The 24,203-nt window shown below is 33.8% G+C and overlaps 1 protein-coding gene across 1 annotated transcript in view; it reads right to left on the bottom strand.

Annotated features, from left to right (window-relative positions):
• Positions 1–1,659: 1,659 nt before the first annotated feature.
• LOC150019573 (sperm-associated antigen 6-like) overlaps positions 1,660–24,203 on the bottom strand; it is a 33,409-nt gene continuing 10,865 nt past the window's right edge. The window contains exons 2-9 of the mRNA XM_090267363.1: positions 23,982–24,148; positions 20,148–20,331; positions 17,061–17,266; positions 15,628–15,801; positions 14,098–14,250; positions 11,555–11,746; positions 2,851–2,967; positions 1,660–1,674 (exon numbers count right to left, since the gene is read on the bottom strand). Coding sequence (XP_090123489.1) covers positions 1,660–1,674; positions 2,851–2,967; positions 11,555–11,746; positions 14,098–14,250; positions 15,628–15,801; positions 17,061–17,266; positions 20,148–20,331; positions 23,982–24,148 — 1,208 coding nt within the window. The remainder of the gene's footprint in view (positions 1,675–2,850; positions 2,968–11,554; positions 11,747–14,097; positions 14,251–15,627; positions 15,802–17,060; positions 17,267–20,147; positions 20,332–23,981; positions 24,149–24,203) is intronic.

Here is a 24,203-nt window from a genome sequence, read left to right as displayed (position 1 = left end):
ATTTTGACAAAGCACCAAATTAGGTTCTATATAACAGAAGAGCTTTTTAGTTTCCATTCATGCCCTGTAAAGTAATCCTAGAAAGATTTCTATTCAAGAAAGTACTTTACCATTGGTTAATTCTAGTAGTTCATTCCATTTGGGGAGCCCTTTAGTTTGCTTTTTTTCATTTTTCTATAATTTTGTTTATGTTAGAATATTATATTAAAAGTTATTTTAAACTTACATGAAATAACATTCTTCCTAAAGGGATGTGTAAATGTGTAAAATTTCATTTTATCTACTTATCGAGAAAAGATTTTCATATTTCCTTCATTTAGTGGTCTTACATATATATGTTATGTAAACTTTTGTTAATCATTATATTTGTAAATTATATATGTTAGATATACATTTTATGATATGCTATTTCTTTTGTATATTTTATATGTATTATTATTTTCAAAGCTAACTTATTGGAAATATTTGGTCAAGGAGTTCTCATAAACCTCCCAAAAGTACCTAAACTTACATCTTTGAAAAGAATTTTACTTGCAGAATATATGTGAATAGAAAACAAATTATCTTAAATTTATTTCTGTTTTTAAAATCAGTGTTATCATATGTAGGAAAAACCACTGATATTAAATAGGAAGAATAGTTTATATGACTTTTATAAGTTTATATGTGTTTTAAAATTGAAATTCTCTAATATCCTCCAATATTAATTAGCAAAAATAAGAAATAAGTGTAGAAGTAGATAAATATGGCTTTTAATTCTGCATGTATTGTGGGTATTTTTCACATAATAAAAGGAAAGTTACCTCCTTGGTAACTTTGGAGTTAATGGTATGGTTATTTTAGGCTTATAAGATTTGAGACTTAGGTTTAGTGCTTTACAAATCAACCTCATTTAAAAAAATTAATCTTGAAAGTAGCTTCCTGCTCCATTACTGTGGAGCACCTGCATATTATAAACGACATTATTTATTTAAGTTCCTTTCAAATACAGACAGTAACTTTCTTTCTGATACTCAACATCTCTTTTCTATTTGTAATACTCCTATTAATACAAATGTGAGCTTAATAACAATAATATGCAGGGGATTTTGAAAATCAGAATCTATAAGTCCTTTCTAAATCAGGTTCACATTAAAGATTCATTTAATCTGAACTCTGTATTTGGGTAATCTTTCATAAAACATGTCTTAAATTAGTACAGAAGTGTCTCATATGACATTGCAATTGACTTGGAAATGTGTATATCAATCAGAACCTAATTTAACTTGAGGTAAATAAAGTGGTCAAGAGCAGAGGTAAAGGTGTACATTGGTCTTATGTAGTATTTCAAAGTCCACATTTTGACAAAGTGAATATAAAATCTATATTGGAAAACAGAAAAACCACATTATAATATTGACCTTCTCAGAGTCTATTTTTCCCACCTTACTATTTCCTCTGGGTAGCAGTTGTTAATACTGTTGATGTATTCCTGAAGAAGAGATCCAGGTTCTGCTTTTATCTCTTGAACCTTTTTAAGTCCACCACTTGTTACAAAAAGTCGTTGAGCTTTGCTATCATGTGGCAGCACCTTTAAAAGTGAAGCACATTAAAATGTCACCTTTTCTTTTCCAAGTTGGATTGTTACTACTGAAAAGCAACAATAGTGTAAAAGAGAATTTATGCCCAATATACCTGTAACAATGAGCCCGAATTTGCTTATGATTAGAAGTAAAAATCAGTCTTTCTAGAAATGTATGAACTTTTTATGTTGTGCAGATGGAATAAAGGCAATGAACATGAGTGGATAGTAGTAGCTTCTTTATATAGTATTATAACTGACTAGTCAAATAAACTTGACCCCATTCATTTTTATTAATTTTTAAATCAACCTTAATTACTTTTATGTTCTATATATTAAAAACAACTGTGTGTGTTTGTGTGCATTTGAGTGCTTAACATGTGCCTGGAATTGAGCTGAACTCTTCGTATAACCTCTCATTTAACTTTACAATGACCCTATGAAACAGGCACTCTTATTATCTCCATTTTATGGGTAATCATACCAAGGTTTAAAGAGGTTAAGACTTTGCTAAAGATATTACAGTTCCCAAATATAAATCCAGGTACCCCAACTCCACAGCCTGAGCTCAGAGCCACTATGGGATACTCTTTCCACAGACCCCATTTTCTTAAATCAAATCCCCTGAGGACAATTTAACCAGTCCTTGATAGCTTAGGGTCACCGTCCTGGTGACCAATGGCTGCGGCAACGCAGTCATTCTCAGCCTTTGCTATCAGCTGTCAGGCCTGCTGGCTGCTGGCCCTGCTAGCAGCTTGACCTTCCTACCCTACTACTTTTAATCTGCAATCATCTAAGAAATATTTAACAGCTACATTTGTTTAGATCGTTCATAAAATAAGTCAATAAACTTCAAATGACTGTCTGAGAGCATCTCTAGTAAGTGCATGAACTTTGTGAAAAATATTTCAGTGGCTCAGCGATCTTTCTCTTTTTCTTTTAAAGACCTTTTCAGTGTTCCCAGATGAATGAGACTAATAGATAACCGGGAAAATTACTAAAAGTTACTTAATATAAATTATCTATATTATGATGTTTTTATGTGTTGACATACTGTATATACTCCCTAGGAACATTAAAAAAGATGGTACAGAGATTGTGAGGAAAAAGGAAATGTGAATTTTATTAATTTATGTTTCTATCCCTGTCAATATAATCAGTGAATTAAGTAGGAGAACCCTGCCCCCATCTTACAGAAGAAAACATTGATCCAACAGAAAAAAAAAAACGAAAAAAGTTAATTTATTTTCATTTTCTTCCCCCACTTCCATGCTAAATGCACTTCTTACCTTACTGAACTGTCCAACCACATGCTTCAGAATATTAGGAGGAGCATCAAACAGAAATGGCTCAAGGGCTGGTAAATAGGTGCATTTTTGTAAAATATTCTTTATGGCTTTTTTACTCTATTGAAATACAAAGCAAAACACATACCAAAGTAAGCAATCAATTAAATCTTCACAAAAATTTATGTCTCATGTCCCAGGAATTTGAAAATGAAATCAATTTCCTGGTCTAAGCAGCAGTTGTTTTATTTTTTTAAATGCAAAATGAACATTTTAAATTTTAATTTACTTATATCCAGTAGATCTAAAATATATAAATTAGTTGAATATATTATTCATGATGAGTGAACTCAACTCAAAATACTTCACAATGGAGGATCTTGCTTAGTGAAGTTTCTTTTTTTATTCAATCTTTATTGTATCGTTTTTCCCATTACCATTTAGTCCCTTTATACCACTCACTCCCCAGCAATGACAACAGTTGTTTTATTTTTAAAAAATAGTTGTCAGAAAGACTCCTATCTTTCATTGGTTTTATCATAGAATATCCTGCCAGTTATCTTTGTGTCAACTTTTAAAATGTAGAGTGTATTATTGAGCTTTTAAAATACCTATGAGAAAATTAAAATTATAAATCATAAAGCTCTAGACTGAAAATTAATAATGTATTACATTTTATTAGTGTAAAAATTTGTATATATGAAACTCTGAGTTAGCTAATGCCCTACTCCTTCCTTCTAATCAACAAATTTGAAAAAATACCTAGTTTACTATAGAAAGCCATTATCAGGTGTTCTATATTCTCCAGAAGGCTCATGGCTTATGGGTATGTAGTCAGAAATATTCTACTATATGCAGTATTCAATGAGCATTTGTAGATACACTGCTATTGATCACTAGTAGAAATTGCCCCACTCACAGAAGCAAAACAAATCTACTCAACTATAGAGGAAAGCTCTACAAAAGGGGGTGGGTGTATCACCCACAAGCAAAAGAATAGGTACCCACAGGTACCTTTCCTACTGTCCCCCAGCACTCTGTATTTCATGGTGACACCATGTGGTGGTGCCAAAAGTGTGGCTGAGGAAGGGCTCTGATATAATTGCAGCACATTCCTGCAGCCAGCTCTAAGGCCATGGCTCTTGTGATTCTGTTTCTTTGTATTAAAGCCTGCCCCCTTCACCTTGGAAGGCTTCACGACTGGGTTTATCTACAGCTATTTTCCACTAGAAATCCACATCTGCTTGTATGTATGTGGTTTATGCTTCAGTCCATTTTTATAGCCTTTCCTCCGATCACCTGTTCTCTCTCTGAGGCCTTAGCTGACCTGGTCTTCTGGGATCTTGCTCTTCAACATTTAGCAATGCTCTTGAATGTCAAGGAGTATTTTGCTTTTCACATCATGAATTTTACAGTTGATAAATGGATTCAGCAAAAAACTTTCATCACATGTGTGCTCTCCAATTAAAAACTCTTGAATTTATGGTTTCCCAGAGACTGAGGCTAAGCAGTCTTGTAATCTCTTATCTCTTGACATACTTGTCCTCAAATATTGTTTTATAAACTAGATTAAATGAAACAACAAATTATGTAATGCAACCCAAATTTTGTCCACATGTAGTATAACATAAGTTATACCTTTGTGAACCAACTTAGGACCACAGTGACCCAGCAGGTCAACAAATTTAACTTAACTGGTGTCAAGGTCTACTAACAGGATAGCAGAGATCACATTCACTGTATCATGTGGACAGCCTGACTCTTAACAGTTCCAAATTGGTGATGTACTGTCAAGTTATTAATCAAGAGCCCTAGAGGATTAGATTCTAATGACCCTAGAAATTCACTGAGCTGTACTATCCTTTGTTAAGAAATATATTAGATTTATGATTATACGAACACAGGTATATACTTCTATATAGGAATGTATGTCATGATTAATAATCAGCTGTATTGTCCAGCATGAAAAATATTAATATATTAATTAAGATTTTGTTTACTTGCCAATTTCTGGGCTTAATATTTTTAACAACTTTATTGAGATACAACTTACATACTATAAAGTCATTCATTTCAAGTGCACAATTCAATAGATTTTTAGTAAATTTACAGAACTGTGCACTATCAGTACAATCTAATTTTTGAATATTTTATCATCCCAGATAGAAACTTCATGCCCATTTGTAGTCATTCCTTATTCCTTCACCCCACTTATCCCCACCATCCCTAGGCAACTACTAATCTAATTTCTGTCTATAAATTTGACTTTTCTGGACATTTCATATAAATGAAATCACATGATATATGAACTTTTGAGTCTGGCCTTCTTCACTGCTATTGATCACTAGTAGAAATTGCCCCACTCACAGAAGCAAAACAAATCTACTCAACTATAGAGGAAAGCTCAACATGAAGTTCATCCATGTTATAGCATGTATTAGTATTTCATTCCTTTTATTGTTACTAGTATTCCATTATACATATTTATCACACTTTGTTTATCCATTCACCAGTTGATGGACATTGGATTGTTTCCTCCTTTGGCTATTATGGATAATGCTGCTATGAAGATTCATATACAAGTCTTTGTGTAAACAGATGTTTACATTTCTCTTGGGAAAATACTTAGGGATGGAGTATTTGGATGCTGATGGTAAATTTATGTTTTAACATTTTGAGAAACTGCTGAACTGTTTTTCAATGTAACTATAACATTTTACATTCCCAATAGTAATGTAAGGAGGTTTAAGATTCTCCGCATGACGATCAATACTTGTTACTATCCATTTTATTAATTATAGCCATTCTTGTGGGTTTGAAGTATTATCTCATTATGATTTTGATTTGCATTTCCCTAGTGATTAATGATGTTTGACATCTTTTCATGTGCTGATTGGCCATTTTTATATTTCCTTTGGTGAAATTTCTATTCAAATCTTTGCCCAGTGTTTAGATTATTTGTCTTATTATTGACTTGCAAGAATCCTTTTATATATTTTTGAATATGTGCTTTCTCAAATATGTGACTTGCAAATATTTTTCCAAGTCTTTTCATTTTCTTCTTAATGGTGTCTTTTGAAGCATACAGGTTTTTAATTTTGATGAAAACCAATTTGTCAATATTTTCTTTATCACTTGTGCTTTAGGTGTCATATCTAAGAAATCAATGCCTAATCTAAGGTACAAATATTTACTCCTATGTTTTCTCTAAGAGTTTTATAGTCTTAAACTCATATTTATATCTATGATCTATTTTAAGTTATTTCTTGTGTATGGTATGAAATAAGGATGCAGATTAATATTTTTGTATGAGGATATAATAATTGTCTCATTATCATCTGCTAAAAATATTATCCTTCTTACATTAATTGTCTTGGTACTTTGTGAAAAATCAATTGACCAAAAAAGAGCCTACTTCAGATTCTCAATTCACTTACACTGGTATATATGTCTTTCTGTAAGCAAGTACCACACTATCTTTATTACTATAGCTCTGTAGTAAGTTTTGAAATTAAGCAGTGTAAGTCCTTCTTTTTCAAAATTGTTTTGGATAGTATGGGTCCTTTGCATTTCTATGTGAATTTTAGAATCACCTTTTCAATGGGGAGTGGGAGGGGGGCAGCGAAGCCAGCTGGGATTTTGATAGAGATTGTATTGAATATGTAGATCAATTTGAGGAGTATTGCCATCTTAACAATATCTAATCTTCTACTCCATGAACATGGAAAGTCTTCCCATTCAGATTTTCTTTAAATTTTTTTTCAGTAATGTTTTGTAGCCTTCAGTATACAAGTCTAATACTTCTTTTGTTAACTTTATTCCTAAGTAATTTACTCTTTTTGATGCTATTTTGAAATTAAGAAAATATATTCACATCTGAATTGATCATTATTAGCCTATGGAAATAAAATTGATTTTTATATTTTGACCTTATACCCTATGACTTTGCTGAAGTCAGTACCTCTGGTATTTATGTGTGTGTTTGTTTATTCCATAGGATTTTCTACATACAAGATTATGTCATATTTTGGATTTAAAATTTAATAGCCTTTAGTAAATGTGCTTTTTGTTAAGTTATTGCTGTAAGCAAAGTAAAATAGTTCTTATTTTTTAATTCAGTAAATCAAGTAATATCTTACTTTAAATTAATGAACAACAGATTATAAATTTTGCTAATGTCACCACATTTAGTAGCTATTGTTTATCCTTAGACATACATAATATATGATGACATCAGAGAAGGAACCATGGGTTATCTATCTATTTAGGGCAACTTGAGTTTGAGTCTGGTTTTCCTATGAACCATCATAACACCTACGGTTCTATATTTATTCATTTTTCTGTCAATTCTAAAAACTGACTCTGTCCACACTGATCAAAGCTGTTGTAAAAACCACAGTGACTAGCAACACTGTATTTCACCTCTTAACAATACACATAGAAATAGTAATTAACAAAATAAAATTGTCAGTATAAATACTTGATACCATTTCAATTGTTCTTCACAAAAATTAGAGGAATAATAAAAATTATTTATTGTTGCTTTGCTTATGGATGATTTTTAATAAAAACTTTAAAATTAAAAAAAAATGTTTTTTTTATTCAAAAGTGAATGTTGTTCTGAAAGCATTTTGGCCAAAAGAGTTATAATAAAAGGGGAACGTAAGAATAAATTTTGTGACCTTGGATTAGGCAAAGCCTTGTCAGGTATGACTCCGACTGCACAAGCAACAAAAGAAAAAAATATATAAATTTAATTTAATCTAAATTTTAAAGTACCATCAAGAAAGTGACATGATAATCCATAGATTGGGAGAAAATACTTATAAACCATACATCTGATAAGTACTTGTATCCCCAATATATAAAGAACCTTTACAAGTTGAGAATAACCTAATTTTTAAATGGGCAGCAAAGGGTTTGATTAGATCTTTTTCTAAAGAAGATGTATAAATGGCCCATAAAAACGATAACATTTTTTCGACATCATTAACCATCAGGGAAATATCAATACAAATCAAAACCACAATGAGCTATGAATTCAGACCCACTAGGATGGCTATAATAAAAAAACAAAGATAAGTGTTTGCACAACCCATGGGCATGACCTAAGGGGGCATTGGTGGGGGAAAAGAGGGTACTGAGCAGAGGGGGGCAAAGGGGGAAAAACTGGGACAACTGTAACAGTATAATCAATAAAATATACTTTTTAAAAAGTTCATCAATTGTTAAGTGGATAAACAAAACATGGTATATAATACAATAGGATATTTCTTTACAATAAAAAGGAAAAATAACAATATATGCTATATATAAGAATGAGCCTTAAAACTAATGCTAAGGGAAAATAGCCAGGCACAAAAGGCCACATATATTGTATGATTCCATTTAAATTAAATGTCATAAATTAATTAATTAACTAATTAATTAATTAAATGTCCAGAAGAGACAAATATACAAAGACAAAAAGTAAATCAATGGTTGCCTGGTGCTAGGTAGGGAAGATACAACAGAGTGACAGCTAAGGGGGGAATGAAAGTGTTCTAAAATTAGACTGTGGTGTGATCACACAATTTTGTGAATATACTAAACACCAAGGAATTGATCACTTTAAATGGGTAAATTATATTTCAATAAAGCTGCTGAAAATTAAACAGAACAATCATTATGATAAGAACACAATAAATCAAATAATGGCCTTAGAAATAGTTTTATAACTAAGGTAGTAGAATGAATTTATTCAAATGCCAAAAATAACATGGAACATTTCAATAGGATGTCTCTAAATCAAGACAAGTTGAAAATGCAATCACCTGAATAGTTTAAAAATACATGTAGGTAAGCTCATTAAATAAAAGATGTTTTGTTTTTGTTTTTGTTTTAGTTTTTAATAAGGTATTTGAAATAATACAGGCACAGGTAGATAGTAAGGCTATATGAAAATATGTAAGAAATTCCAAGGGGCTGCTCATTGGTTCTCTTGGATTGGAACCAATTAGAGAATGCTTAAAATAAGCTGACATGCCTTTGGGACAAAATAAACTTCAACATGGCCTTATAATTTGAAAGCTGCCGCCGAGTAACAAATGAGAAATACCATAAGACAGTTCCTGAAGCTCTTGGTTGCATTTTTCCCTACTGAGATAATGTCAAATCAAACAGACTTGGACTTTCATAACAACTGACAGGATCCAAGAGACCTTGATAAAGAAGAAAAAGAATGATGGATACCTACATTAAGAAAATCTTTGGCCCTGGTAGGGTAGCTCACCTGGTTACAGCGTCATCCCAATACACCAAGGTTGAGGATTCAATCTCTGTTCAGGGCATGCACAAGGTGCAACCAATGAATTAATAAATAAGTGGAGCAACAAATTGATGTTTCTCTCTCTCTTAAATCAATAAGTTTTTAAAAAGAAAATATTTGGATGGGCTCAAAGCCTTGGAAGATTGCTAATGAACAATAATTGATAAAGATCCCACTTTTAAATTTAAAATCCAGTGTATTTCTTGAAAATAAATACTGTATCAAATGTAGGCAGAATTTAACTTACTGTTGTTAACTTCTATTAGTAAACCTAAATGTTTTACTAAAACCACCTTTGTTAAAACAATAAAAATCATCTTAACTACAGTGATATTTATACATAATATCATAATAATTTAAAAGTAGGCAAAAGTAGGTTTACAGTTGTGGGTATGCAAAACAGTTTATTCTTGTATTATTTGTTAATGTATTATTTATTTGTATTATAGCTGTAAACCTACATTTGCCTATCCCTATACAGTGCTACCTAAAAAACTATTTGCAAGGGTTTCTCGGCCATAATTACTATTGACTCCACTATTAACTATTCATGCTCTAGCTCATGGATTCCTTTATTTCCAATACTTACAGGAAAATAAAAGTTGTTAAGTGCTGGAATCTGAGAGTGATAGTGTATTTGATTATGTATTTGTTGATAATCTAGAAGTTGAATATAATTACTATTATAGCCTGGGTAGCACAGCTTATGCCTAAAGAAACCTTGCAGAGGAGCCAGGTCACTGGTTCACTAGAAGGGGCAGGAGGATGAGAAGTGAGAAAGAGGGAAAAGGAAAGAAGAAGAATCTGTGGGATATGGGAGGAAGAAAAGACGATAATGATAATGGGTTAAAGAAATTTGAGGGCAAAAGAGGACTACATATATAAGCTAAAATTACATATATGTAAATAAACTGTCCTGAACAATTCAAAACTGAAAATGGGGCTGTGATTTCTCAACCAGAAAGTCAAAGAATCACAGAATTCTTAAATGGGAAAAGACCTTAGCACATTGTCAGCCTTATTCGTCCTACCAAGCATTGCCAAGGAATGCACTAAACATTGGAGAAATAGAAGGGAAGCCCCAAATCTACCAAATCATTGCTTTGATCCAGAAAGTCTTGTAAAAACTGAAAAAAACACTCATTTAGAAATCAGCTTCAATGAATTTGTAGAGAAATAACATGTAAACATAACCAAATATACATAAATTCACTTCTATAAAATGTATGTTGATAAATGATTCACTATAACTTTCAGAATCTCTGAACTTTACAGTTCTAATAAAATTTCTGCCTCATTGTATCATCTAAAGTTGTTTCAGCAAATATGTTTTTTTATTTGTTAATTTATTGTTTTAATTAAAATTTAAATATAATTTAATTTACTGTTGTTAATTTTATTTTGAATTATCATCTTTTCTGTGCACTTCTTTCAATAAAAGTTGATTCTAAAAGCTGTTTTAAAAAAGTTACATGTTTTCCTAACATGGTAGTATGATGGGAAACGTTTCCTTTTTTCTTTTTTTAAAGATTTTATTTATTTATTTTCAGAAAAAGGAGGAGGGAGGGAGAAAGAGAGAAAAGAAACATCAATGTGTGGTTGCCTATTGCATGCCCCCAACTGGGGACCTGGCTCACAACCCAGGTGTGTGCCCTGACTGGAACTGAACCTGTGACCTTTTGGTTTGCAGTCTGGCGCTCAATCCACTGAGCCACACCAGCCAGGGCGGGAAACATTTTCTTTCTTTGAAATTCTATAATTATTAAACAACCCCTCTTACTTTATACTCATGTTTTGTGAATCATTTCAGTAGCTAGTAATACTTTTTTCAGAAAGCTGGATTTTTTAAATGCATATTTAAAAATGTTTACTTTAGTGAATACTATGGACATTTTTCTTTTAAGGAACAAATTTAAGACATATCATTAAAAGACCAGGCAGACTTGCGGAGTTAGGAGAGGTAGATCATGGCTTCAGGAACACCTCCTGCTCAGTGGCATTGTACGTTTGAAAGCACCTTAAATTCCTTTGGACTCAATTTTATTAATGCAAGATGGGCTACAGTTCTCTGCAGCTAATTCTAACTCCAAAATTCTATTATTCTTCAATTCCTATTCTATAAGAAAAGTCAGCAAGAATGTAGAAGGCAACAACTAGACATTCATTTTACAAACAACTTTGCACCTACAGAAAACTTTCTTTAAAATGTATCCCTGATTTTTAGAGACAAGGGAATCCCATTTTCAAAGAAGAGTCTCCACAGGCAGTTCTTCTAATAAATTTGTTATTTCTTGACTCATAAAAGCAGTATTATCCATAATGAAAATGAAACAATTTCAAATTACATATTTTTAAGAATGCGTCAAAATCTTCACAAAACAATAAGAATTAAGCACTTACTTTTACTTGAAGATCCTCAGAGCTTTCTGTTGACATGTACAAAGAAAGCAGAACTGGCAACGTGTTTGTGACGGCAACAGCCCGTGCATGCTCCGGGGTGTGTCTCCCAATCTGTCCCAAGGCCCAGGCAGTAGCAGCCTTAATATGATCTTCTGATTCTTCCGACAAACAGACTGATAACTGGGGCACACCCTGCAGCGTTGATCAAAAGAGCAAGTGTTATGACTCTAGAGCAGGTTTAAAGAGTCTTCCATGCCTCTCAAACATTAGAAAAAATCATTTTGGCCTTGATCCTTTTTTCCTAGATGGTTCAATAAATGAACACATCGAAGTCAATAATATGACTAGAACTAATTTACTTTAATTATGTGTTACAATTCAACTAAACTAAGACTATCTCTACTGGCGTTTACTCCCCAAATAGATAGGCACTTAATCAAATAACAGATGCCACAGATTAGTACACAGGCAAAACCAAATTCCACTGTGACAAATTTAAAATGCTTAGGTTTTTCTTATTTTCCTTTGTTAAAGAAGTTAATTTGGAATTCCTTAAAATTGCCTTTTCACTAAGTATAATAATTCTGATAACAAAATAACTACTATGGATTTGAAATCCAATGAATAACATGAGCCAGAATTCTATTTAAATAACTTTTAGATTAAATATGTCCACTAAAATCTTTCCTGAAATAGTAAAAGATTTTTCATCAATTTTGGTCAACTTTAAAATGACAGTTTTGCCCATTTTAACATGACTAAATGTTAAAGTAGAAATAATTACTTTTGTTACATAGCGCGTGTTTATATTTTGCACTTTAGGACTCAATTTTATCTAAAGAATCAAAACCAAATTAACTAAAGAACCCCAAAGACCTTATAGTTTCTATATTTAAGGAAGACTCAAATAGCCAAATCAAATTATAGTTCCAGATTCTGTATAGGAATAATTTTTTAACTAATCTGAGACTATAATAATTATTACCTTAAATTTAGTACCACAAAAGTCAATGTCACATTGTTATGCTACACCATAGCAGAGGCCAAATGATCATATACACTTTTTTCCCCTGTACCTTTAAATTCGGTTATTAAGACCAATTTTCTTCATTGGCTTCTTTTTTCCAACTAAAAATGTTTGTCAATACAAAAGGTCAGATCTGTCTTCAGAATGAGACAACTCTCCAGAAAGTTCATATTCTGGGACATAACAAGACTGAAGGAGCAGGAGGAAAAGAAGTCAGCCTCTTCCACCCCAACCCCCAAACTCTTGACTTACTGGCCTTGGTTGTTATGAATACCAAATGAAGTAAGAAACATGAATGTGCTTTGAAAATTATAAAGCATCATTTAAATGTGAAGTCCTGTTTATTACTAGTCCTCACAGTATTATGTAGGAAAAAGAAGGACACAGTACTGTGTGGTTCGCCTCAAACTACTGCTGTCACCTTCATCTTCAACTGACAGACCACTGGGTGGGAGAGGCCAGCAGCAACCCTAGGCCCAAGAAGGGGAGTGCCTCCTTGTTATTTTGGGGAGGAAATAGAGGAAGCAGAAGCAATTGTTGCTTCTTTCATCATTCTTCCTATGTGTAAGCTTTCTGACAAGCCACAAAAGAACCAAGAATCAAAAATCCTAGTAATATCCCCACAGTGACCCTTCAGGAAACAGCACTGCTGTTCTAGTCTCTATCATAGTCTTCGGTAATAGAAGAACAAAATAAATGTGTAGGCTAAAAAGCGAGGAAAGCCAAGAATAGGTAGAAAATAAAGATCTGAGGCTCCCTTTTATTCTGAGGATTAGCGGGGAATTAAAAAACAGAAATCCACACTTCTGTTTAACATAGAACAGCAGGTTTTCTATGCTGATAAGAAACACATACCCTAGAGAGTTACCAGAGACACTGTTAGCAAACAGCCTGTAAGAGTTCTTCAGGAAATCTATCTTTAATCATCCAATCAATATTTCTGAGCACCTACCATGTGTCAGGGCTGCATTGTATGGTGGGTTAATACCAAGTTATAAAATGAGACGGGGCCAAATTCCTAAGGCAAGGACACAGTCTATGTGCTTTGAATTGCCCCCATCTAAGAAGAGAAATGAGTTCATGAAAGCTGATGAAAGCAGATAGAAAGGGATGCCCTAGCCATTGTCATCCCCTACCTGAATGTCAGGAAAGGGGAGAATGACTACTGGGCATGTAATGCCTTTAATCAAAGCATGCTTTACATTTTGTAAATATATACAGTCGATCCTTCAATGTAAAATACACTGAATATTTCAAAACAGGTAATCCTAATACTCAGAGGTATTGATATTTTGTAGATATTAAATACTGATGAAAACTTTAAACTGCCTACAAAATAAACCTTATTCTAGCATTGCTTTCAGAAACTTACTAATAAGCCTTGGAAAGAAGCTGAAAAAGTCTTCAGGTTTCTTTCACTCTGGTCAGTTAGATTTTATAATCTGTTGGAGAGTATTACTGTGATTCTTAGAATATCTTCCTACAATAACTAGAAGAAAACCAAGCAAGAACCAACCTTGGAAATGATCACTGCCATTGCCAGGTTCTCAGAATGAGCCGCCACATAACCAAGCATCATGATGCCGGGCAGCCTTATGTTTCCTTTGCAAGACCCGATGCAGTCAATGATGGCAGCAACTCCTCCTGCGTTATCTATCAAGTGCGAAAGCTAAGGGAAAGGAAGGAGAGCTAAGCAAGTGTGACCTGAAAGCATAAATTATCTTTAAATATTACTTTAGTATCGCCAAACAATTTTTACTTAGAACCTAAAAACACCTGGTAAGATTTGAAATATGATTTACTGAAATTACTTATTAAAGAGATATACAAGTATAATAATCCTATTTTATTTTATTTTTTAAAGATTTTACTTACTTTTTAGAGAGAGGTGAAGGAGAGAGAAAGAAGGAGAGAAACATTGATCGGTCGCCTCTCACACGTCCCCAACCAGAGACCTGGCCCGCAACTCAGGCATGTGCCTGGACTGGGAATCGAACCAGCAACCTTTTGATTCACAGGCCAGCACTCAACCCACTGTGCCACACCAGTCAGGGCATAATAATCCTATTTTAAATGTACAAATATATTTACTGTGTGGCGCTTACTCTGTGCTTAAATTTTTCATACATTGATGGCACAACTTTTATCCCTATTTAATGGCTGTCAAAATTCCTCTCCTAGACACAAATTCTAGGGCTAGTTCATAACTAGCTAACTACTGAAAGCCCCAATCACAATATGTGAGTATGAAGCAGATTAATCATTGAATGCTGAATGACAATGTCAGACTTGAAATAGTCTAACCTAATTATCCCCCCTTTACAAACAATGATTACTATGATTCAATCATAAAAATTTCAACCAAGTAAAGATGCTAGGTGAAATAAAGAATGAAGACTTTTAAACTTTAGTAAAATGAAATTGATTGGTCAAAATATACACAGAAAAAGGTACAACGTCAGAATCCACCCAGGCTGGCTCATCTCTATTCCTTTGTCATCTAAGGACTCAGAGTGGGAACCCCCATGTTAGGGTAGTTACACTGGGTGGGGGACCTGGTGGTCTCTCCCACCCTGGAACCATACAACCTCTCACTACTCTCAGCTGATCTAAAATGACAATAATGGCAAAGGACTACAGTCCCCACAATCTAGAAATGAAAAAAACAGGAAACGATTAAAAACTGAGGTTTCTGTCTCAAACTCCATCAATGTTATCCAGTAGGGTTCTCAACAAGGGGCGCTTTTGTACTTTGGGAAACATTTGGCATTATATGGAGACACGTTTGATCCTCATAGTGTGGGAAGGCATGCTACTGGCAGGGTCCAAGGAGGCTACTAATTACCCACCCTGCAGTGTACAGGACAGTGCCCCACAACAAAGAATCCAGTCCAAAACATCCATAGCGCTCAGGATGAGAAACCCTGACCTAACCAAACCATGAGGCACAGCACCCAGGCCTTTTACACAAATTGATGTTTTCCTTAACAATGAAAACTGACTAATATTTTTGCAGTTAAAGCTTTTTTCCTTTTTTCTTTTTTACCTCAGGTGTATGTTTTGCAATCTCTCTAATTAAAGTAGAAGCATTTTTCTTCACGTAGTCATCTTTGTCCTTCAGACAGGTAAGTACAACCGGAAAAATCTCTGCTTCAACTACCATTTCTGCCAGATCCACAGAATGTTTTGAGATCTGACTGAGAGCTGAAAGGACCTGACGCTGTCAAACAAAAACCAAAATAAAACAAAACATCATGTAGAATCCACTGCAGAATTCAGATATAATTGAAACAGCTTCGTACATAGTAAAATTCCTTTATAAAAAGAAAAAACAATTACATATCCAATATAACCTAAGATTTCTGAGTCTTGAGATATTCTCATCCTAGTCTTATACCTAAATACTCAATTTCTTAAATCCCCTAATTTCCAAATTAAATGTCTTAGTTTTCTGTGGACTATTTAAATGTCTATCACAGATGATCAAAAAATATGACCTTTGGATAAATATTATTTTTTAATTATGTAATACTTAAATTGTTAATTTACAATACATGTGATAATATAGTACAAAAAAGATCAGGCAGAACTAACAAATGCTGATAACATTTTGAAGAATTTTTCATTGCTTAATTAACATTAAATTTTTAAAAAACTTTTAGGATATAACTATTAGCATTTACAGTAGTCCCTCTCTATATCGCGGTTCACTTATCGCAGCCTCACTGTTATCGCAGGATTTTTAAAAATATTATATTTAATTATTTATCGCGGATTTTTGGCTACATCGGTACTGTATATGTAAGTTGTTAAAGTTACATAGGCTTAAGAGTGTAGACTATGTTTAAGAACATAAGTAATGTTTATAAAAGTATGGAAAAGGTTAATAAGGGAGTGGGAAAGGTTAATAAGGGACTGGGAACAGTTTGTAAGTGTGTGGAAAGGGTTTATAAATCCTTAAAATATATATAAATACTAAAATAAATGTAAGGTTCCTACTTCGCGGATTTTCACCTATCGTGGGGGGGTATAGAACGTAATACCCGCGATAAGTGAGGGAATACTGTAAAAGTATAATTGGTGAAATAATTAACTGAAAATCAGAATTTAGAAAGTTATAAAAATACAAATATGATAACTTTCATAAGAAACTTAAATATATAGTGGTGAGCTAGAAAAACTTTTAAGTGCCTTTCCATCCTCAGATTCAATCATTATGTAATTCCTTATTTTAGTGATTAATGTTAATACTGATGCTACCTCTGATATTTAGCATTGCACATATTTTTCCCAGTCATGTCTTTATTGTCTAATCCTTACACCATAATTTTCATATATTAAAAGACCAAATACATAATACAGTCACATCTGTTTTCAACAATAATTTACTAATTATTTTTGAATGTATAATATTAATCTATACACATTTCCATTTTCTTAGATTAACAGAAGTCTGTTTTTTAACTTATTTTTAAATACCTTCAATTGAGCATCAGGGTTCAGAATCATCTGGGCTAAGTGAGCGATAGCTCCTGCATCCACTACTGTCTGTGCTAACTCTGGAGAATGCTTTGCAATATCACTGAGGACCGAAGCAGCAATCCTTTTCAAAGCAATTTCTGGCTTCTGGATACAGAGTACTAGAAGAGGAACTGCTCCCGCATCCACCACAGCTTGTGACAGTTCTGTGGGTCCAAGAAAAGTAATTAAGTGAGTATGGGTGACTGACCTTTGTGCAAGCCATTTTTCACCCTGACAGATACAGCAAAGAAAAAAAGGGGAGGGTGTACTTCAATGTCTCTACATCTGCATTTCAAATCAGCCTTCCTGGTTTAATCAACCACGTGGACCAATCCAGAGCTGAAAAGCATACAGGTCAATAGGTGGACCTCCATTTACATGAACACATTTGAGGTAGATTAGGCTGAAAAGGCTTGCTGTTTTTTTTTTTTTTCAGAGGGTAAGCAAAGGTCAGCTGTTTAAACTCTGAAAGTTCTGCACTTTTCAACAGGCAAGTATTTTATGCATGGTTTACAATAAGAGAAAATTAAAGCACCAAAAATTTACCAACCACAGTAATTAAGCAGTATTTTGTACTATCTACATGAGTAAACAGTAATATGAATGTTGTGCTAATAATGTTGATTTTTAAATTCCATTCATCTTACAGTATTTTTAAAAGATTTTTAAAACTTCATACAAAATAAAAAGATGCATATTATATATATAAAAAAATTTCAAGACGATGTCTACAATTAAACAGCATACCTTAATATATATAAATGTTAATGTTTATTTAGGTAAGGGGATAAATTTATCTGAACCATTTTACTTGTCAGAAATAAACATCTTTGGAATACAGATGTTGATTTACTTGTGTGTCCAAGAATAAATAGCTATAAAAATAACATATTTTAGATCATAGATAATGAGAGACAGTCAAGCAGATCCATATAATACACATGTAAAAAGAAAGTCTTTTGAGAAGCATAAAGCACAATACATAGTTACAAGATTCTATTTTCACTTTCTCTGGTTTTCCTTTTTTTGTCCTCCCCCAGCGTTCTGGGACCTCAATAGCCATGAGGCCAGAGAGTGGCTCAGGCCATGGGGTCTGGTCCCAGGGCAAGGACTGGAGCCCAGGCATGCATATCTGGGGCAGCAGGCCTCCCACAATTCCCAGAGGGAGGGACAGGGGCTCAGGTTCAGGCAAAGGCATTATTTGTCATATCAAAAAACCTCAAATATTTGGCAGGAACTTAGAGGTTAAATTATGGTAGTTTACTTAATAGATTCTCATTCAACAGGCAACTGGGAGCAGCTGGGAAGACCCCAGCCAGCTGGCGTAGGATACAGATGACTTCCGGATCTTCTGTGGAGATCTGGGCATAAGGTGAAGGATGGCATCTTGGCATGTGTCTTCGGCCATTTCCCACTCTTCCTTAAGGCTAAAGTGATCTATGACAAGTACACAGGCAAGACCAGGGGCTATGGCTTCCCTACCTTTAAAGACCCCAGAGACAATGTACATGCCACGCATGTGATGAATGAGAAGTATGTGGTCTCGTGCCCCATCAAGCTGCACAGAAGCATGTGGAAGGGACAGAACCTAGGTGTGGTGTGCAAGAAGCAGAAGCAGAAGGAGAAGTTGGGCTTGAGATAGGGTCTGTGGCTGGGCACCTGCTCCCATCTGGCCGGGGTGCTTTGAGAAGCCTAAAGCACAATACATAGTTCTTTTTGGAAAACCCTCAAGTATCCATCTACCCATCACCCTCAAAACCAGTTTCAACAAACTTCTGTTCATTTCCAAATTTTTTAAAAATGCCACAATAACATTGGCATGAATAAAGTTTTTTATTCTGTGGAATTCTTTCCTTAGGATGAATTCCCAAAGCAGGCTTTTTAGAATAACCATAAACTATTTTGTGACTTAGATTAGTTTTACCAAACAACTTTCCACAAGTTTGTACAATCTGTAGTGTCTCCACCAATGGGCATAAACATTATCAAGTCCTCTCTAACCTTCAGTATTAATACAAATACCTTTCATTTTTTGAATATTTACCACGTGCCAAGCACTGTGCTAAATGCTTCACATGTATTGTCTCATCCTCACAACAAATCTCGAGGGAGCTTCTTTGAGCATCCTACAACAGATCCCTGAAGTAACTCTGAAGTAGTTACCCTTTTTTTTCAGATGAGGAAGTAAAGGTTCAGAAAGTCTAGAAGCCATAACCAATGTCACATACCAGCTAAGTGGTAGAACTTGGACTCAAATTCAGGTCCTGTCTAATGCCACAATGCTCTTAACCACTTGGCTCTATTTCTGCTTTACTCTTTTTTTCCCCCCCAAAGAATAAGAGGCGGGGAAAGATATTTGCACTATGTTTTAATATACAGTTCTTGATTACTAGAAAAGTTGGTCATTTTCATATGCTTGTTAAACTGCATATTCTTGTTGTGTTATTTGTTCATATTATTTAGCAATTCTGTTCCCTATGTGTTTTTTACTAACCAGGTGTGTCAACACAACCTTCACTCAAGAGGTCCAGGCACTAGGCTGTCAGTTTGTAAGAGAAGGTGGTCCTCCTTTTCCTCTTCCTTCCTGCCCAATATAGGCTGAATACAAACATGGTCTAGAAAGTCATGTCCTTATCTTTTTAACATTACTCACTCATATGATATGGCCCCTGGCTGATGTGGAATACCCTATATTATGAGTAAGAGTGAAGACTCAATTCCACTGAGGGGTGACAAACTAAAATTAATTTAGAGAATTACTTTTTGAGAATTTAAGAATTTGAGAATTAATATCTCATTTGCCCCATTTCCTGCCCCCCATCTACAAATTTCTCTTCTGTTAAGATAAAGACTAGATTTTGTGTGTGTGTGTGTGTGTGTGTGTGTGTGAGTTTGTAATCCAAACAACTTGGGCATCATTCAAAGCTTATCTCCCAAAATGTATAGAAACATTATTAAAAACTCACCTATGCTTTACTAAGCAAAGCCAGAATAGCCTAATAAATATTAACTTAAATAATTCTGTTATAACATATGCTCCATTACCTGCCTTATGTGTTGCAGTATTTCCAAGTGCCCAGGCTGCAGCCTCTTTGACGCCAGGGTCAAAATCTTCCAAGCATATCACCAGCGTATCCAGTGCCCCACAATCAACTATTGCCTGAGCTAGTTGAGGAGAATGTTTACCAACTGCTCGTAACACAAAGGCAGCTGCTTTCTTGTAAAAACGCTGCACGGGTAAAATAGATAAAATTCAAAGTGAGTTGAGCACTTATATAACAAAAAGTTTAAAAAGACCAAAATCAATATAAAAATTACATTAATATAATAAAGCTCAGCAGCTTCTAAGTAGAAAAGAAAAACATCTTGCAACATTTTTATTTTTTGATGTTCTTTATTGCTTTTGTTCAGTAACTAAACAAAAACAATGTAAGTCTTCTATTACATTTTAAATATTTTACTCTAAACATGGTTTTATAAAATAAAATATTATATTTCCTGCAAAATATATGTCCTACAAATTCATCAAATAATGAAATTTTTATGTATCTGCATTACACTAAAGGCATTTGACCCACAGGAACTCAGATTGTCAGAAAGTACAATCAAACTGTTGACTGACAAATATGTTTACTTTACTTGCCCTCAGACTCTAAGCCTGGTGGGCCTTTCATGACCTCAACTAATCTTTCTGGTGTTCTAAGTTATCCTGAAGTAACAACCATGTTTTGAGATGCACTTATCAACCATTGAATAGACATAAAGGCAAAACATTCATGATACATTTTAAAACTTTTCCTGGCAAAGAAACTAGTCAAACAATGGGATGTAATATTTATCCTTTTTTAGAAGTGCTTTTTTAAAAAGATAAATACAAATGACTTACCATTATATGAATTTTAAGTAGTGCTTCACATTTATAATATTTTCTACATATAAATTTTATTAGATTAAGAAATAAAAACCAAAACATCATTTTCTTTATATAGCTATATAAAGAAAATGATGCTTAGAAAATTAAATGCTTAGAAAGTATACTCTGCTGTAACTTTCACTGTAGTTTTATGGTTCACATAATGACACAGTAATGGTCTTCTAATTCCTCCTTTTATTGATAGAACTCAGTTAATCACATATTTTAGATTCTGTTTCTATTTCCATACAGCCACTACTAAAAAGTGCCTGGGACTCATGGCACCTGTTTCGAAAGCATTCTATTTATTTAGGCTAAAATATTAAGATACAAAATAATGTATAGGAGAGAGAAAATACATCAAGTATATTTTTAGCATTAAATCTCAAAACCTAGCATATATTGGTGACATAAGAAATATGCTTTTTAGTAATGATGTTTTTATTTTATATATTTCTTTAGTTTCTTAAATGTAAGATATATAGTTTTAAAATTCTTGTTGTAAAGTTTAATTTTATATGTCAGTAACCAAATAGCTACTAATTTATTGTAAAAATGAGAATAGAGTTTTAAAGTAGCTTTCTACAGATTTTCTTATAATTGTGGGAAAAAAATGGTGACACATTTCGTATCATTACATTAAACTAATTTGACTTTTTATGTTATAGAATTTTCTAATTCATAATTTATTGGGTATTAATAGTCACTGCTAACTACAGTGCCTATAATTTACACTTTCTGATCTCATTCCCCCTTTCTCCTAATTTCTGCTTACTCAAATCCCTCTCTTCTATCTTATCTCTCACCAAAGGAATTTCCTTAAAAAAAAAAAAAGTAAAAGGACTTTGTTCCTCATAAAGAGAGATTAAATCTCCTGTGAGAAATGAGTTAAAGGACTGGTAGGTGGAGACAGAAGCTTGTGAATAATGCTTCACATTCTCATTTTCTTGTCTTTTTTCTGCCTTAATACTTTGTCTCTGTATAACTAGTGGACATCATTCACACAGCAAACTTCTATTAAGAACCTTCTATGTGGGATACCAAAATACATACTCTGCCCTCAAAGGAAGGAGTTAAGCATTCAGGAAGAAGAAGGTCTAACACTAATTGATGATAGAAGGAATATCTACAAGAAAAATAAAATTTCTTTTGACTCCTTGTAGAGTTAAAACAGTCATTAGTAAATGACTCTCCAATTTATAAAAATGAGGCAAGTTTTTCAACAAAAGGGTTTGTGTTTACTTTTTTAAATGCTGGTAAAATACACGTAACATAAAATTTACCGTTTTAACCATTTTAAAGTATACAATTCAGTGGCATTTAGTGCACTCACAATGTTGTGCAACCACCTTTGTAGTTCCAGAATATTTTTTTGAAGATTTTACTTTATTTTTAGAGAGAGGGGAAGGGAGGTAGAAAGAGAGGGAACTATCAATGTGAGAGAGAAACATAAATCGGTTGCTTCTTGCAAGTGCCCCAGCCAGGGACCAAGTCCCCAACCAAGCATGTATCCTAACTGGCAACCGAACCTGTGACCTTTCCCTTTATGGGACAACACCCAGCCAACTGAGCCACACCAGTCAGAGCTATAGTTCCAGAATATTTTTTATCAATCCAACAAGGAACTCCATATGTGTTACGCAGCCATTCCTCATTCCCATCTCCCTCAGCCCTGGGCAACCTCTAATCTGCTTCTGTCTGTGGATTTGCATGTTCTGGATATTTCATATCAATGGAATCATATAATATGTAGCCTTTGTGTCTGGCTTTTTTCTCTTAGCATAATATTTTATGTTGTAGCATATATCATTACGTGATCCTTTTTATGGCTGATAATAGTCCACTGTATAGATATATAATATTTTGTTTATCCTGTAGTTCTTTTGGCTACTGTGAATAATGCTGCTACGAACATTTGTGTACAGTTTTGTTTGAACACCTGTTTTCAATCATTTTGGAAACATAACTAGGAGTAGAATTTCTGGGTCATATGGTAATTATGCTGAAGTTACTGAGAGAATTGCCAAGCTGTTCCAAGCAGCTGCACCATGTTGCACTCCTACCAACAATGTTCAAGGGGTCCGATTTCTCCACATCTTCGCTAACACTTGTTATTTTCCTTTTTTAGTATGGCTGTCCCAGTAGGTAATGTGCTATCTCATTGTGGTTTTGATTTGCATTTCGTAATGACTAAAGCTGTTGAATTTCTTTTCATGTTTGTGGGCCATGTGTATATGTTCCTTGAATAAATGTCTATTCAAATCTTTTTCCCATTTTTAATTGGATTGTTCATCCTTTGGTTACACAAATATGAATGTGATCTTAAAGATATTTCAAGAAAGATATATTCCTAGGTTATGATAAACTAGCAAACTGGAATGAACAGTCCAAGACCCCACCTATAGGAAGGTCCTTAACTACTGTTAGGTGCTGTTAGGTGGCTCTGTACAGAAACATAGAGTAGAACCAGAGAGAGGGCGAAACATATATTGGGGCACTCTTAGATGATCCTTAAAAGGCCTGACATGCTTGCATACCTGGTAAAATTCTTTATCAGACCTTCCATTAAACACATTCTTCCTTTTGGTTGTCTCTCCCCCTTGCTCTAAAGCAATCTCCTATAGTTACCATTAACCAAATTTCATCTGTATATAAAGATTTCTGTAAACAGCTTTTTGTTTGCCTAAGGCTTTATATTCCTAAGACTAATTCTATAATTTTAATACTCTGATACACAGAAATATTGCTTTATGTCTAACTTCATTACATTTTTAAATCTGTTAATACCATAATGGAAAAAAGCTGCATACCAACTTCAAAGCAGAATGCCCTAAAGATATTATGTTCAGTTTAAAGAATTGAAGGTGTATCAACATCTTAATAATTCTAAGGCCTATAACCTTGTAAATGTACCCAAACTATCAAAATTTTTAAGTCAAAAACATAACTTAAAAAACAATTTTTACATTCTGCTCAGCCAATGAATAAACAAGCTGTGGAAGGATGTCGCCCTTCACAACCGCTTCTGCTAGGTCAGTATTATAATCAGCCAGTCTCCCAAGAGCCAAAGCAGTAGTCTGTCGAATCGTCGGGACCACATCCAGAAGAAGAGGCCGCAGCAAAGACATCACACCTGAGTTAAATTATGAAAGAACAGAAATAAGCAAAATTTAAATTAAAAAGCAAAC

The sequence above is a fragment of the Furipterus horrens genome, unplaced genomic scaffold (assembly GCF_987537825.1).
Source record: "Furipterus horrens unplaced genomic scaffold, mFurHor1.1.pri manual_scaffold_2, whole genome shotgun sequence".
NCBI classification, from domain to species: Eukaryota; Metazoa; Chordata; class Mammalia; order Chiroptera; family Furipteridae; genus Furipterus; species Furipterus horrens.
This window is presented reverse-complemented; position numbering and strand designations above follow the sequence as displayed.